At 28.4% G+C, this 16,203-nt stretch overlaps 2 protein-coding genes across 3 annotated transcripts in view; both read left to right on the forward strand.

Moving 5' to 3' along the window:
• LOC101240275 (basement membrane-specific heparan sulfate proteoglycan core protein) overlaps window positions 1–7,480 on the forward strand; it is a 124,679-nt gene extending 117,199 nt beyond the window's left edge. The window contains exons 50-51 of the mRNA XM_065787957.1: window positions 515–618; window positions 7,257–7,480. Coding sequence (XP_065644029.1) covers window positions 515–618; window positions 7,257–7,399 — 247 coding nt within the window. The 3' untranslated portion in view covers window positions 7,400–7,480. The remainder of the gene's footprint in view (window positions 1–514; window positions 619–7,256) is intronic.
• Window positions 7,481–11,315: 3,835 nt separating this feature from the next.
• Window positions 11,316–13,979, forward strand: LOC100199650 (large ribosomal subunit protein eL33). Of its 2 annotated transcripts, none has more exons than XM_065787959.1 (4): window positions 11,316–11,400; window positions 11,667–11,693; window positions 11,802–12,102; window positions 13,931–13,979. In XM_065787959.1, the coding sequence occupies exons 2-4, from the start codon at window positions 11,677–11,679 to the stop codon at window positions 13,952–13,954; spliced, it is 342 nt and encodes a 113-aa protein (XP_065644031.1). In that variant the 5' UTR covers window positions 11,316–11,400; window positions 11,667–11,676; the 3' UTR covers window positions 13,955–13,979. The 2 variants fall into 2 exon arrangements, with proteins under 2 accessions (XP_065644031.1, XP_065644032.1); XM_065787960.1 differs by having other exon boundaries at window positions 11,357–11,477.
• Window positions 13,980–16,203: the final 2,224 nt, after the last annotated feature.

The raw sequence follows: 16,203 nt of genomic DNA on the forward strand, positions 1-16,203 counted from the left end.
TGCGCTCAACTTGTTTCTCCGCGCAGCGGCCTTGTTCGTCAACGTTTGTGTTTCGAAGTTATAGAGTTGGGAGAGGGTTATAACCACAAGTAGCCTCCTCGTCTGTAGTGGCCTTCTTGGCCTTGGGGAGGTGAATTACAAAAAAATAATAACATTATTAACAACTTAACATTAACATTAGGGGTTTTTGAAATGATTTTAATGAGCAAGAGATATAAAATGTGTGTTTTTCTTCATTAATTTCAGAGATTGAAGTTTTTATTTTATTATTATTCAAAATCAATATTAAATATATCTTTTAAAACATAAAAATTTTGACCGTCTCAAAAAACAATTGACCATCATTTCTTTGTGTTGATTAGTCAATTTGACTGCTCATCTGCGATTTCTTATCTACTAAGCAAGAGCTACTTTTTATTACTTATTTTTTATATATTGTTTCTATTTTTATTTCATTTTTTCTTAAAAGCTTGTATTGATTATTAACAGTAATAATTATTTTCTGTATTTTTAGACAAGGTTCAACTTTAATTTGCATGATTGATGAAAAAGACAGCTTCACTTTAAATGCAGGAGAAATTAATGTGTCCTTGAATTTCTTTGCTTATTTGTACTTAGGTATGTTTATCTTAACGTTTTAAGTTTTTAGTTATAATTTTATTAAACAAGTGCTTTCAAATATTAAAAAGTAAACATATTTGCTAAAGGAATTTTTTTCTTTTTTTTTTTTTTTTCACACAACAAAAAAACTATTTCTCTACAACTAACATGTCAATAACAAGTTCACTTAATGTTATTTTTTTTAATTAGTTTAGTTTTAATTAGTCAACGGAAAAAAAAAAGCATACCTGCAAAAAAAAGCCACACAAACATTTTAATTGATTTTCGTTCTATTTTATTTTCAACCCATTTAATAGTTCATAATAATTTAGATAGTTAATATGTTAGTTTGACAATTCCTATAAAAAGATGCATAAAATTGTTTAGGATGAACAGTTTAGTCACAAAAGCTTTTGTAGATGTTTGATAAAATCTAAAAATTAAGATCTTAAAAAAGTTAAAATCTAAAAGTTAAGAACACAAAATAATATGTATAAAGAATGACTCCATGATAGATTTGAAGGATGGGTCTATAATAAAAATAGTAAGAAGATTTAAGGTTTCAGAAAATTGCACCAGAAAATACTCTGAAAATGTTTAAAATGACAGATGGCATCCGCACCATTTATGTTACAAAAAATTAAAAAAAATCTGCGGAGCACGAAAACAATCTTATATTTTGTTAAGTAAGAACCAATACAAGGTTAAGTTGTCGTTAACTTACCAACATATTCAACAAAAACCATAAAAAAATATCACACCTATATAGAGTTGCTAGAAAACTGCGTTGTTCCATCAGTAAACATGCTGATTGATTGAATTTAATGGTAGTATTTTTAAAAATAGAATTTGCCTTTCCACACAGCTTGTACAGTCAAAGCATGGATGAATAGAAACAAAATTACTTATTGCCCAGCTTGATGACCAAATTTTAATCCAATCAATTCTATTTGTGCTTAGGTGGACAAATAGTTACTCAAATTATGAATAAGATCCATTAACATTAACAACAAGAACTAGATACCGTTTGGTAAAGAGTTCCAAACGCAATTTGCAGTAATCTTGTTAAATTGATCAAAAGAGACGTGTAGCTTGCAAAAAATCGTGGGAATATTTTAAATATTAATTTAGATGTTCATTTTTGTTGTGCCAATTTTGATATAGCGCAGTTTTTATTATAGATAGTTTTTGTTATTATGTTTGGTATATTTTTTATATACAATTGTATATTTTAGTCATTCAAGATGCAAGGTTTATTTGACAAAAATTTTTCTCACTAGTAATTAAAAAAATTATTTCAATTTTTTTAATGATACTTTAAATAAGCTTTAAGCAACAAAATTTTTATGTGCCTTTTTTTTTAAAGCACTATATATATATATAGATATATAGATAGATAGATAGATAGATATAGATATATATATATATATGTATATATATATATATATATATATATATATGTGTGTATATATATATATATATGTATATATATATATATATGTGTGTGTAAATATATATATATATATATATATATATATATATATATATATATATATATATATATATATATATATATATAAACATACATATCAATTCTCGGAATTAGGCAAAATGAGGTCGGCAAATTATTGCCGACCTCAATCTTTTAGAGGTTGGCAAAATAAATTTGATACAAAGGTCTTGCCGTAAAACATAGAAACAAGATCGGCTAAACACTTTTAGGTCACCATTGCCGAATGCTAACCATAATTTCAAGGGTTGATGTATATATATATATATATATATATATATATATATATATATATATATATATATATATATATATATATATATATATATATATATATATATATATATATATATAGCTCTAAGTATGAAAAAAATTGTACTAAAAAATTATTCATATTTTAATTATTATTCACCTTCTGTATTATATAGAAAGGCTAATTTTTCATTATGTTCATATATTAGAAAGAGTAAGTTGAACAAATGAGAATTCAACACATTCAAGAATACCCTTATTTTTGATAACATTTTTGTAACTGAGGGAATGCATTAAAATATTAGTGGTTGTAATTTTTAAGTAAAGTAAGTTACCTAAAGACAATGCTGAATTGTTTGCTAAGAACTTCTCTTCAATATCATCTCTTGATTCCACTAGTTCTTTTCTACCCAATTTAATTCTACCTAATATAATAAGTAATTTCCTGCTTAGACTCTTCAACAGCTTGTGGTCCAGGTATCATACCTGTTATAGTCTTGCAGAAGTGTTCTCTGGAGCTGTCCTCTATACTTTCAAAATTTTTTTAAAAAGTGCTCTAAAAACTTACTTTCTGATCATCAATATGGGTTTCGCACTTCTCGTTTTACAGCTGATTTGTTAACGGTAACAACTGATAGGTTTTATCATGCGTTAGATAGATGTGGAGAGGCTAAGGCAGTTGCTCTCAACATTTCTAAAATCTTTGATAAGTTTTGACATGCTGGTTTTCTCCATAAGGTCTCCTCTTATAGTGTATCATGTAACATCTTTAAGATTATTGAATCCTTCCTTACCAATCATAGTATAAAAGTTGTCCTCAATTGACAGCACTTTTGTTCATATCCTGTAGCTTCAAGGCTTCCTCAAGATTCTATCCTTGGTCCTATACTCTTTTTAATTTACATAAACAATCTCCCAGATATTCTAACATCTAAGGTGACATTGTTTGCAGATCATACCATTTATTCTTGTCTTGATAAGAAGCCAACACTCTCTGATTGCTTGAAAGGGGCTTTTGAGCTTGGCTTGAGAAGGATCTCACTTCTGCTACAGCATGACGCTCTTAGTGGCTGGTGAACTTTAACTCAAATAAAACTCAAATTTTTTTTTTTTTCAGCTTATCATTATCGCAATAATCTAGATCTTCCTATATTTATGAATGGTAATTTACTCGATGAGTCATCTACCCTTCATCTTCTAGGATTAACTCTTACCTCTGATCTTTCTTGGAAACCATATATCAAATTGGTTGCAAAATTAGTATCTGCTAAGGTTACATTTTTTTATCATGCTCGCCACTTTCTTACTCAAGATTCCATTTTTATAAATCTCAAATCCGCCCTTGTTTGGAATACTGTTGCCATATCTGGGGTAGATCTTCTAATGATGCACTTTTTCTTTTAGACAAGGTACAAAAACGCATGTAAACATTGTTGGACCTGCTCTTGCAGCCAACCTCCAACCATTATCACGTTGTTGTAATGTTGCTTTTCTTTTCTATGAATACTGTAATGGGCACTGCTCTAGCGTTTCTTGTGCTATCTACAAAAATTCTTTCTCGTGTTACTTGTCAAAGTACTCTTAAAATTCTTATTTGTTTAGTTTCTTTCTTCCTTCATCCTGTTTTCCTGATTCATATAATTTTCAATCTTTTAAGTCGTCTGTTAATCGCTATCTTGCTCCATAAACTTCATCTTTTCTCTTCCAATAATGTTGCGTTCTGCTGGTGTATTATTTCAATACACCAGCAGAACGCAACATTATTTTGAAGCATAGGAAGACATTGTTTTGAAGCATGGTAGAGAAGGCGATACTTACTCATACATCCAAAATGTTCTCGGATGCTCAGCAAAGATGATTTCAAGCGCCATAAAGTATAAAGTAAAAGTTGAAAAACAATGTGGAAAACGTAAGACTACCACTCAGGAAGACTGAAGAGTTGTTAGATTTGTTTAAAGCAAATCATTTTTATTGGCCAAGCATTTCAAAGATGTTCCTAAATTAAAGATGAGTGACATTATTGTATGTAGGCACTTAAGAGAGAACAGTCTAAATGCATGCTGTCTAGGAAAGGTCCCTTTGTTGACAAAAATACATATCTAAATGCTTGCAGACTCTCTTTATGGAGGTTCAGGCTTAAGACACATCCAGCTAATACAGAATTCAAGCAAAAATATACTGATAAGTCTATTAAAGATGGTGGACTCAAAGACATGGTATGGGCTGCTTCTCATACATATAATGTATTTATAATATACAGTGTCTCAAAAAATTATCAGACTAAATGAGTTTTTCCCCAAAAAAAATGTTTACGCTCTAAACTATACTAAAAACAATGAATAGTGATACTTACTTTTTTCTGTCATTTTAATTCTATTGGGAATAGTATGTTATTTAGCGTTCATATTTTTTGATTCATGCTTCATTTGGTTTATTATTTGTCCTAAAAGAAACTTAGTATCAAATAGGCTTGTAAAAAAACGATCCGACCAAGTGATATTTAGGTAAGTTTAATTAATTTTATGTGAAATTTGTTGAAATCTTTTAGCAAATTTTTATACAATTAATGAAATTGCATAACAAAAAACTGTTTTTTTGTAGTAAAAAAAAAAGCTTTATATAAAAAAAAGGTTTCATGTTTTTTTAAGTAAAATGGTTGAAAGTAAACGTCACTGGACTGTTTCTCAGAGAAATTTAGCTGTCGATCTAGTCAATCAGGGTAAAACCTATCGTCAGGTGCAGCAAGAGACTGGATTTCTTCATAATACAGTATCCGACATAATGAAGAAGTATAATTTGATCGGAACAACACCCCCAAAAGAAGGGCAAGTCGCAAAAACAGACTTCTAAGAGTTTTGATAGAAACTTAATTATACAAGTCAAGAAAAATTGCTTCATTTCTGCTCGAAAACTGGCTGAGCAAGCTGAGGAGAATTATGGAATCAAATTATCCCATCAGACAATCAGAAATTGTATCCGAGACCAGGGATTTCAAGGACGACTTGTGCGTAATAAACCATATTTGAGTAAGAAACACATGAAATAAAGATTGGAGTTAGCTCATAATTTCAAAAACATGCCGTTCAGTTTCTGGAAAAAGATCCTGTGGAGTGACGAATCGAAGTTCATCTTAAAGTCATCTGATGGAGCCCAAAAAGTTTGGAGAAAAGCTGGAGAAGCCTACAAATTTAGCTGCGTGAGAGGAACTGTCAAGTATGGTGGTGGTAACGTGATGGTATGGGGTTCAATGGCTTGGAAGGGTGTCGGAAAACTCCAATTTATTGATACTTCAATGGATCAGGTGCAATACAGAAACATATTAAAGCAAAATTTGAAGTCATCTGCTCGAAAACTTCGGCTAGGATCTGATTTTGCATTTCACCAAGACAACGATCCCAAGCATAGTGCCACTAAAACTAAGGAGTGGTTTGCTGAAAATAATGTTGAGGTCTTGGAATGACCCGCACAATCACCGGACCTTAATCCCATTGAACATTTGTGGGAACTTTTAGACCGAAAAATTGGAGTCATTTCAGTCATTTTCCAAAAAAGATAACCTCAGAGTGGCAATTAAAGAAGCTTGGGAAAAGATTCAACTAGAAGAAACAAAATCTTTAGTTGAATCAATGCCTAGACGTCTAGAAGCTGTAATCCAAGCAAAGGAAGGCCCAACAAAGTATTGAAATAATTGTTTTGTTATATAATAATTTATTATGAAACAAATAATGTGTTTGGTCGAATATTTTTTTTGACAATAAAAATCGACCTAAGTTCCTTTATTTTAAGACTGAAAACTTTATGATTCATATTTTACATTAAAATAAATAAAATTTATTTAAAAACATGTTCTTTTATTTTTATTAATCTTGAGTTTACCAAAAAAATCTAAATTTACAAAAATACAGCACTTTTTTTAGGAAAAATATTTTTTTTAAATGTTTGGTCGGATAATTTTTTGAGATACTGTATAATTGTGTAGGACCTATTCATAAGATAAATGGTATCGTTGACTAACATATATAGATATCCTCAATAATGTTATGCTACCCTATACTAATAAAGATATGCTGCTAAAATGGATCTTCTAACAAGAAAAAGACCTAAAACACACTAGTCGCAATGCAAAGGAGTACTTTTAGATCAATCGAGTTTAGGTTATCGAGTAACCTGCTCAGTCGCTCGACCTCAATGTCATTGAAAATTTATGAGAAGACATTAAGAAAGCATTTTCTGCTGCTAATCCAACTATTTCTCAGCAGTTATGGGAAGCTGTTCAACAAATGCGGTATGCAATAGCCGCAGAAAGATGCCTAGTTGACTTAATGCAAAATCTTTGTTTTGTAAGGAAATACTAAGGTTAAATATTATTCTATTATACTTATTTTTTATCTGTAATGTTAACACAAGAAAAATTATTATGTTTTTCCATTTTCAGATATCACTGCTATTTCAATGACTGCAACCTTTTTTGTTATTATTGTTTTGTTCCTGAAATAAAATGTAAAACAATATGATTGACGTGATTTTTTTTTTAATCAATTCGATTGAAATATCAAAATCTAAGTAATAAGATTTTTTCATTCATTATTACAAAAAACTTGTTCATTAGTTTTCAAAAAATTATAGGTGCTCTACTAGTAGTACAGTACCTAGAATTTCGGAAATACCAGTACCGTAATGTACGGTACTACTATTTTCATCCCATCTCTCTCGTTCTATATTCATATAATTAATTGTATTGATTTTTTACTAATACTATTATTCCAAAATGAATTAACAATTTTAAAATTTAATTTTTTATATTTATATTAATATATATATATATATATATATATATATATATATATATATATATATATATATATATATTGTTTTATAATTTTTGTTGTAAAAGGTGGAGGAATAAACACACGTTCGCTCTCGCAAGGAAAGTATCTTCGAAGCTATGAGGGATGCATTCAAAATTTCATCTTAGACGGAGATATGAGTTTTGTTTTATCTCCAGCTGAAGCTTGGAACATACAACCATGCGAATGACTATGAAATAAAATTAATGTAACAAATCAAATAATAACTTTTGATATAAATATTACTTTAAATACATTAAATTTGGTTTCATATTCGTCGTTTCTTTAGGCACAGGATTATGAAGAAGGTATGTGTCTTCTAAATAAGTACCTCCTTTAAAATCAGTTATTATTACATCGTGTTTTTAAATAAGTACCTTCTTGAAGGTTAGTTTGGTATTATTACGTATTTTTGAATAAATGCAGCAAATTTAAATCTTAAACTTTATTGTATATAAAAATTCCCAAAAAAGTTTAAACTCAAGTTTTTTATGTTTACGTCTAATTTTCCACCATCCTGGTGAAAAATTAAATTAAATTGTGCAAAAAAAAAACCTTAACAAAAACGCCAAATTTCGCTTTCTATGATCTATGTATGCGTATTGTAAACGATGTGCGGGTAATTGGCATTCGAATAGAATATATTATTTTGATCTATATCAACTTTAATTATGAAAATTCAAAAAAATAAAAAAATTTGTTTAGCTTTGAAAAGTAATGATCAGTGTTAATGTTGTTAAACGTTTTGATCATTATGTTTATTGTTAAACGTTTTTTAATGTGGCTTTAAAGTCAACATTTGTTACAAGCATTAGATATCATTTTTTGGGTCGTTTGTTTGATGATGAACACAACAATGATTTTATTTTAAAAAGGTATTTTTAACTATTAGTATACGAAATTGCAAAAGAAAAGAAAAAAATTACAAATGCAATACAGATACAAAACGCACATGAAAAATAAAAGTTAAAGTTTTAAAAAAATTTTTAAAGCTACAGTTGTATTATTTGAAAAGGAAATCAATTTGCTTTAAAGCATCATAAAAATTATCAAAATCAATCAAGTGGTTCACGAAATATTTCAAAATCTTATAAGACATCGATCTGGACAGTCTATACCAGTTTTTTACAATGATAAACCCTTCTTGTTAAGTTGAATTTATTAGTTACTCATTCTGGAACTAAAAAAAGATCATTTGCTTGTATCAGTACACGCTGATTAAGAAGGTGATTTTAATACATAAACTAAAGTTAGCATCTCATTCTTTACTCATACGAGTTTTGAATAAATATTTGCAAGCAAAGTTTAAAAAAAACATTTTACAGCAAATAAAATTGTTTAAGACACTAATTTATATCTTGATAACCCACTAGAACTTAGTAAACAGATGACGGGTTTTTACGATTTACGTTTTTAATAGCTTTTTCTATCCTAAGCGAATGAATATTTCTGCAAGAGAAAAAGGTCTTTTAATGTGACTATAAATTTTATCATATTATTGAGTTTCTAAGTGATCTAGCTAACAGAACTTCTGCTAGCTAGATCTGTTGACAGGAAACTATTGGTATTTTGTGGTACGCATAAACCTAAACCAAAGCAGAAACTTATTTATATCAAGGTCATCCATGTTTTTCAGAAGCAAACACTGGCTAGATTTTTTTTCACCACAGCTAGCCGTGGCTTCATGCCAAATGATGCCATAGCCTTTAAAGCAAACAATGACCACTTAACTTATAATTTCATAGTTTCGGTTTGTAGTCAAAACTTAAAATTGAAATTTTTAGTTTTGAAAATTGCAATTTTAAGATCGGGATTTCGATCATCTTTTTCGTGTGTTCTTTTAGTATCATTCTTTTTATCATTTTGTTTGTTAAAACTTTTTGCTGATTTCTTGTATTAACAATACTTTTTTTTTTGCTGTTATTAAGATGCTCGCAAAAGTCCTTACATTCTTATCACAGAGCACCGCGGAAGAGTATTTATCTCGGAAGTTCACGCCTCCTTTTTTACCAATGTCGCTTATTGGGTTAAAGCCTGCGCCGAATTATTTTAATATTCGTAATAATTGCATCATATAAATCTTTCTCAGGTTTTTGGAGTTCTGTACTATACTTGTGATTGAAGATGTAACAATACTCGTGGCGTTAAAAGCTTTTTTCAGCTGTACATTCTGTCATGAGAACGGTAAAAAAACTCAAAACAAAAAGTGATTAGAGTTCTGCAGTTCTGGCTCCAAACCAACAGCTAATCTAAAAAGCAAAATTAATAAATAAAACCTGGAGCTGATATAGTTTTCAATCTTTCTTATAAACTTTCCTTCCTGGAATTAGATTTAAAGTTGCTAATAAAGTTTAAGGGTGGTTTTACAGATGTGAGTCTTTACACTCCAAATTTTTATTATAAGTAGTTTCCTCATCTTTCTTTTTTCATTTTATTTTTTTGTTTTTTTTATGAACCGTGGGTCCTTTGTTTCTGAGGCAAGGCTACCACTGCGCCACGGCTGCTCTTGATGTGCCATTACGGAATTAACAAGTCCAATACTTTCAACCACATTAGTTTAACAGTGTTGAGGTATTACTAATAGTACCAAAGTAGATAATTTCATAACTAGTTGCTGGTGCTTCAAAAAGCGTGTATCTATAGATTGAATTACAGAATCTAGATACGGGAATTAAATTTCTTTTTGAAACAGAACATTCAGACACTTGCAGTAACTTTTCTAACATTTATTGTATTAAATATGCTCCTTATTGTGTAGACAAAACAAGTAGAATTTAAAAGCAAGTTAAGGACGCGGCACAGCAATCCGCAAAAATTGCATATAAAGCCAGCTGTTTTACGTGCTACCGAACACCATTAAAGCAGCCAGACAGCTGATTCACCATTATAACCTTGACAACCTACGTAAGAAAGATCAAGAATTTTTTTTTTAAGAGCTTGAATAATAAGTTTACCTTGCCCTTTGCCTTTTAGATTATTATCTTTCTTAAAATTTAAAAAAAATTCTGATTGTATAAAAACCAAAAAAAAGTAATATTTATATTTTCATAATACTTTTAGTTTTATAATTTGACCATAAATGTATATTGGTTAATTTTGAACCGTTTCGAAAATGTATGAGTTAAATTTTTCTGAACTTTTTAAATAGTGTTTTAAAACTTTGTCTCCGTCTACCTTCATAAGACCATCATTTATTTTAAGGCTTGCATTATTTGTTCTGCTTCAATATGCAACGCTAAGGCTACCAAAAGTCTTAAAAGTTTAATAATAGGCACCAAGTCTTTACGCAATTTACATGATATATTGTATTCATAGATGAAAATTGTGAAAAATGATCACCGAGTTACACGATCACCAAATATAGCAGAGCTTTTGTAGTAGTGATTATTTAAATGGTTTATCATTTGTTCATCACTTTCTGCCAAATGACTTTTCTGAATGGTCTATTAACTAGTTGTACCAATATTGTTGCTCTGCATTTATCATTTTCAAACACTTTTTTGGAAAATAAAACACAAATGACACAATTGGGGGAATAAGAATAGTTTTTTCTATGTCTTTTTATTGCTCTCTAACAACATTGCTTGAATATGTATGCAAGTAAGAGATAGCGAGGAAACGTCGGTTTGTTCAAAAGTATTAGCAATACTACACTCGGATTGTGGATTGCTTAAAGAGTAAATAATGGTATATGTACAAGATAAATTATTGAAACTCATACAATTTCTTTTTGTTTAAAAAATCAGCAAATAAAAGCAAAGGTTTTTTTAGTGGTCTTTTTTAATTATTGATTATTGAGAAAAAAAAAACTCAAGATGAAGACAGTAATATTGTCAATACAATATCTCTTTTTATGTTAAGATTAAAGTTAATTAAAAATGAAGGAAACTTTACGAAATGATTACATCTAAAACTTTTAGATAGGGAGAGCAGAATAATATTACAGGGTACTGACCTAATCGCTTGTTAAATATTTTTAAAAAACATTATACCTTAGTAATAATTTTTTCCCACTCTTGTGGAAAAGAGAAATGCTTATCGCCTCCTCTTTGCGAATTTCCCAAATTTTCAAACTTAAATAAATCTTATTTGCTTTAATACGATCTGCAAAATATTAATATGAGAAACTCCAACTGGTCCGCAATGCAAAGACAGTTTCTTTTTTCGTTCGGGCAAAATCTGTCCTTAAAGGTAAATGGCATATTTAATCCTGTAGTATCTCTTTAATGATACAATAAGAGTAGAAAATGGTTATTTATCTGAATTGTGTACGTAATTTAGTGTCAACATATTGTTCTATTTCACTCTCTCTTTAATCTAATATTTATAAAATTTTGCCATAACATTGTTGTCCGTAGTTGGAAAGAGTCTATTTCTGTCATTTTTAGCCTTAATAATTTTATTACTAAAAAATCTGCTTTAAGTTTGTTTATATTTATAAGAATTATTTTTTTTAGAGACTCAATCATGTCTCAACCTGTACGGTATGAACCTTTATATGCAAGTTATTAATTTATCACTTAATACCATTAATAAGCTGTATAATTTATAAAGATCTAAATATAAAATTAAACATAAAAACAATTTTTTAGGCTATACACTAAAGGGATTTTTCTTGGTTATCAGCGCGGACTTCGCAACCAAAATGAAAATACATCATTAGTGAGAATTGAAGGTGTCAATTCAAAGAAAGATACTGAATTTTACGTTGGAAAACGTATTGCTTACGTATATCGAGTTGGAAAAAAATCTGTTGCTAAGGGTGCAAAAAAGTCTAGTAAAATCAGAGTAATTTGGGGCAAGGTTACACGGCCACATGGTGCACGAGGAGTAGTAAGAACTAAATTCCGTCACAATCTTCCTCCTAAAGCCATGGGTGGATCAGTAAAAGTGGTAAGTTAGAAATATATTCACCTAATTATATATTCTGTCTAAGTGTTTTGACAGTTTTATGTATAAAACATGACAGTTTTATGTATAAAAATGTCATGTTTGTTAAACTTAATTTTATTTATGGCATTTAATAATTTTATTATGACGTTTATTAAATGTACTTTTCACTATATATATATTATTAATCGTAATATAATTCTCTTTACTATTTTTTTTTTTTTTGTGTTGATATTTTGCAATTTTTTTTCTTTTGTTATACGTACAGTGCAAATTTTGTTTTCCTGATATTCAATGAAGCTTATCAATGATGATTTTTAATTGTATTACTCTTATGATTAAAACAGACTCGCTGTCTGAGATAAGTTATCCATGTTATAAAAGTATATTAAATTTTTTGTGCAAACAATATGTATGCTTTTTTTCACTACTAAAATTGTTTACATTCATCAATGTTTATGATGTTTTTTCTTTCACCTGTAAAAAATTGTTTATGTTCAATTTTACCTTGAATTCAGCACTGATTCTTGTGTTTACCCTTTCGAAAAAACATATGAACAACATTTTTTACTGAGCTGAATAATTTCATTAGCTTTAAATTGTTTAGTTTGTGTGCAAGTTTAGATTCATCGCACTAATGTATCAGGGTGCCTTCCAAATTAGGGTAAAGTTCCAGTTATTCAGATATAAATCAGGGATTCTTCTATTAACTTCTTGATACTTTAAATTGATATTGTATTAATGATTATATTTTCCCAATTAAAGAGTACTTTTCTAAAAAATATTAATCTTTTAGGTGACTTAATTAAATCAATTAAAAATCATCTTATATTTGCATTTGATTATGCTATTTGGCAGTGATGTTTTGAACCGTTTACCCGTTCGAAGTTTAACATGTGAACAGTTTTTATCAATTCTGAGCCAAGTAAATAAATTTCTAAACATAAGAGCTTATCGTTTTAGGGTGTTTTTGGTTGTAAATTTTTCATCTGTTTTATTAATGATTTTATTATATACATTAATTTATACAACCTTATATTTTATTCAGTTTCATTTAAATATAATAGTTTTAAATAATATTGCAATAATGATGTTAGTGGATAAATTTTTACTCAGGTTCATATAAAGTAATGCAAGCATGGTTAAAATGCTAAGCCTAGTTAGCTTGATGTAAAAAAATGAGTTACATTTTTTTATCAAGTAAAATAAAACAATAAAAAAATTTTTGTTGTATTATTCTGCTCACATTTACCTTTAATTTAATGTTCATGATATTTGGCAGTGATGTTTTGAACCGTTTACCCGTTCGAAGTTTGACATGTGAATAATTTTGATCATTTCTGAGCCAAGTGAATAAAAAATTAATAACTAATTTAAGCATGGTTTATGTTATAATTTTTACTATCTGTGATATATATTTTATAATGATTTTATTATGTATATTAATTCATGAAACTTAAACATTAAATTATTATACAATATTAACAAAATAAGTTGTTTTATAATAGTCTTTTTTAACGTGTACTCATTTGTTGTTTATCCTGTTGTTGCCAAAAGTGGTTTTTTCATTTACAATACTTATGGTTGTTACTAATAGTTTTTTTTATTTTTATAAGATTCCCAAATAACCTCTAAAAATCAGCACTGATGTTTTAACCGTTTACCCGTTCGAAGTTAAACATGTGAACACTTATATTTTTTCTGAGCTGATTTAGCTTTAAATTACAAGTACTTGTGTATTGTATAACTGTTTTATAAGGTTTTGATTGTTGTTAGTTTAACTGTTTGAATTTTATCTTTTTATTTTATGTATTTAAACTTTTTTTTTTAGATGCTGTATCCTTCTCGTGTTTAATAAAAGAAATATAATCTAAAAAGTGTTTTATTTGTATTTTTTATTTCCAACAGTTTTGACGATGCTTGTGGTTTCATGTTATTTAGCAAAAAAAATTTATTTGTCTTGTGAACTATATTTTAAGGTTCTGTCAATTATATAACATTAGATCATTAAACACACGGCTGTTTCAAACCCTAGCTTAACGGCTTCTTGTTATTTTTTGAAAATATTGACTTAAGGGGAACAACCCTTTTTTTACTAATCCATTAAATGTCGTAAGATGAAACATTTTATTGGTGTTTTTATTCTTTTTACAAAACAAAATTATCTTGAATATTTTAAAAGTTATAGAAGTTTTAGTTGTTACTAAAACTTCTATAACTTTTAAAATATTAAGATAATTTTGTTTTGTAAAAGAATAAAAACACCAATAAAATGTTTCATCTTACGACATTTAATGGATTTGTAAAAAAAACTTCTTTAAGTTTAAAAAAAACGCGACAAATGATAAAGTTGGCTGAATTCAAGTAATTTGATGTTACTTTTTATCAAAAAAATTAGAAAAATTTATTTCTCATAGTTATTCTCAAATATACCCATTGCTTGACCATTATGAAAACAAAAAAACCTTACTTAATTGTTCAAGGATTGCAAAATAAAGCTTCGGTTTTGGAATATTTAGTCAAAACATTTAAAGCTTAAGCATTTATTTTTTTCTGTGCATACAGTTCTAATAATATGGTGTTGAGTTGTTAATAAATTAACACTCACCAAGTCTAATAAAGTAATTCATGGCCAAATTTGAGTTCAAGTTTTTGATTTAACCTCACTTTTGGTAGTAGAATTATTTTATAGCACTTGAATCTATAGTCTCTCCTTTCAGTAACTAAAGTGTTTGAATATATAAATAGCTAATTAAAATCTTTTGAATATTTGTTTTTATTCCCATTAAAAACTTAAAATCAGTTGGTTTATTGATTGGTTCTTTAAGTAGTAAACTATCTTAGTACATCCAATTGATATCAGATTCATACTCGTGCTAAACCAGAAAACAATTGCTCCACTCAATATTTATAACGTTTACAAATTCTTAATTTATTGAACTAAATTTTTACGCCAACTCGATATGAGATTTATATTCTATTCTTTAACTAGCGAGGAGGTATGTAGAGTAGAGGTACTGCAAAGGTAGAATTAACTTCTGGTGATAAACATCGAATGGTAGTATATCTATAAAAAATTTTTACATAAAATGAAGGACCATACATTTTTTAAATTAAATACACAAACATACAAGCTCATACCCAACCAACATACCAGTTGCTCTGATCACAAGTTAATATTTAAAAGCTAGATTTTTACATACATTAGATGCAAGACTAGTATTCCATTCTTTAACCTGAGCGAAGGTATTGCATAGGTATAAATAACTTCTGAAGATAGGAACAGAATGGGCACCTACCTAATATATAAAGTCAATATATTAAAAAATAATATTTTAAACTAACATTACACAAATATTAGAACAGAATAAAATTATCTTATATATAAATTAAAGATCTCATATAATTTATCTTACTAAATAGTTTTTTTGTTGTTGTTGTTTTTAATTTTTAAATATTTTATCTAAATTTGATGACCACAAACAAGACAAATACCTTGCCTATAAAATGAATTTTCGCCACGCTCAGAACACACAACACACTTTCTCACCTTAGGGGCTTGAAGCTTTTTTATAAAAAAGTTGGAACTGCTCCTCCTGTTTTAGCCTTATACTCATAGTCTCTAATTGAGAACTTAATGAGTTACAATGTGTGTTGAGAGCCCTATTTTTAGAATTTAAATCTGTAATTTCAGCTTCCAACTTAAATACTTGCATTTAAAATTTTTCCATTTGCTCCATATTTGTTTTATTTTCAGAAGTTAATTGATCAATTTGATTCAGTAGCTCCTGACTGTTATTTAAAGTGAAAAAGTCATCTGCATCTGCTGATTTCTTGGGTGGAGCTTGCGACAGTTGCATTTTAAAAAATTCTTCGTTTTTTATAGCTTTAAAATTTTTTTTATATTTCTTTTTTTGGCTTGTTAACTTTAGGCACATTTTATCAAACTCGTCATTACTAGGCATATCAAAATCAATTGGCAAAAGAAAACTCATAAAACTAAATAAATCACCTCTTATTTTAAAAACTGTCATTAAAATGGAAATGACATTGCTACTGATCTTATCTGTCCTAATTAATCGCTTAACAAAAGGAAAGTTACAC

The sequence above is a fragment of the Hydra vulgaris genome, chromosome 01 (genome assembly GCF_038396675.1).
Source record: "Hydra vulgaris chromosome 01, alternate assembly HydraT2T_AEP".
NCBI lineage: Eukaryota > Metazoa > Cnidaria > Hydrozoa > Anthoathecata > Hydridae > Hydra > Hydra vulgaris.

What these genes read in the sequence shown, in the direction of transcription:
- LOC100199650 (XM_065787959.1), top strand. An exon ending in TGGGTGGATCAGTAAAAGTG is followed by an intron (nt 12,103 to 13,930) that starts GTAAGTTAGAAA and finishes TTTTTTTTTTAG; the next exon opens with ATGCTGTATCCTTCTCGTGT.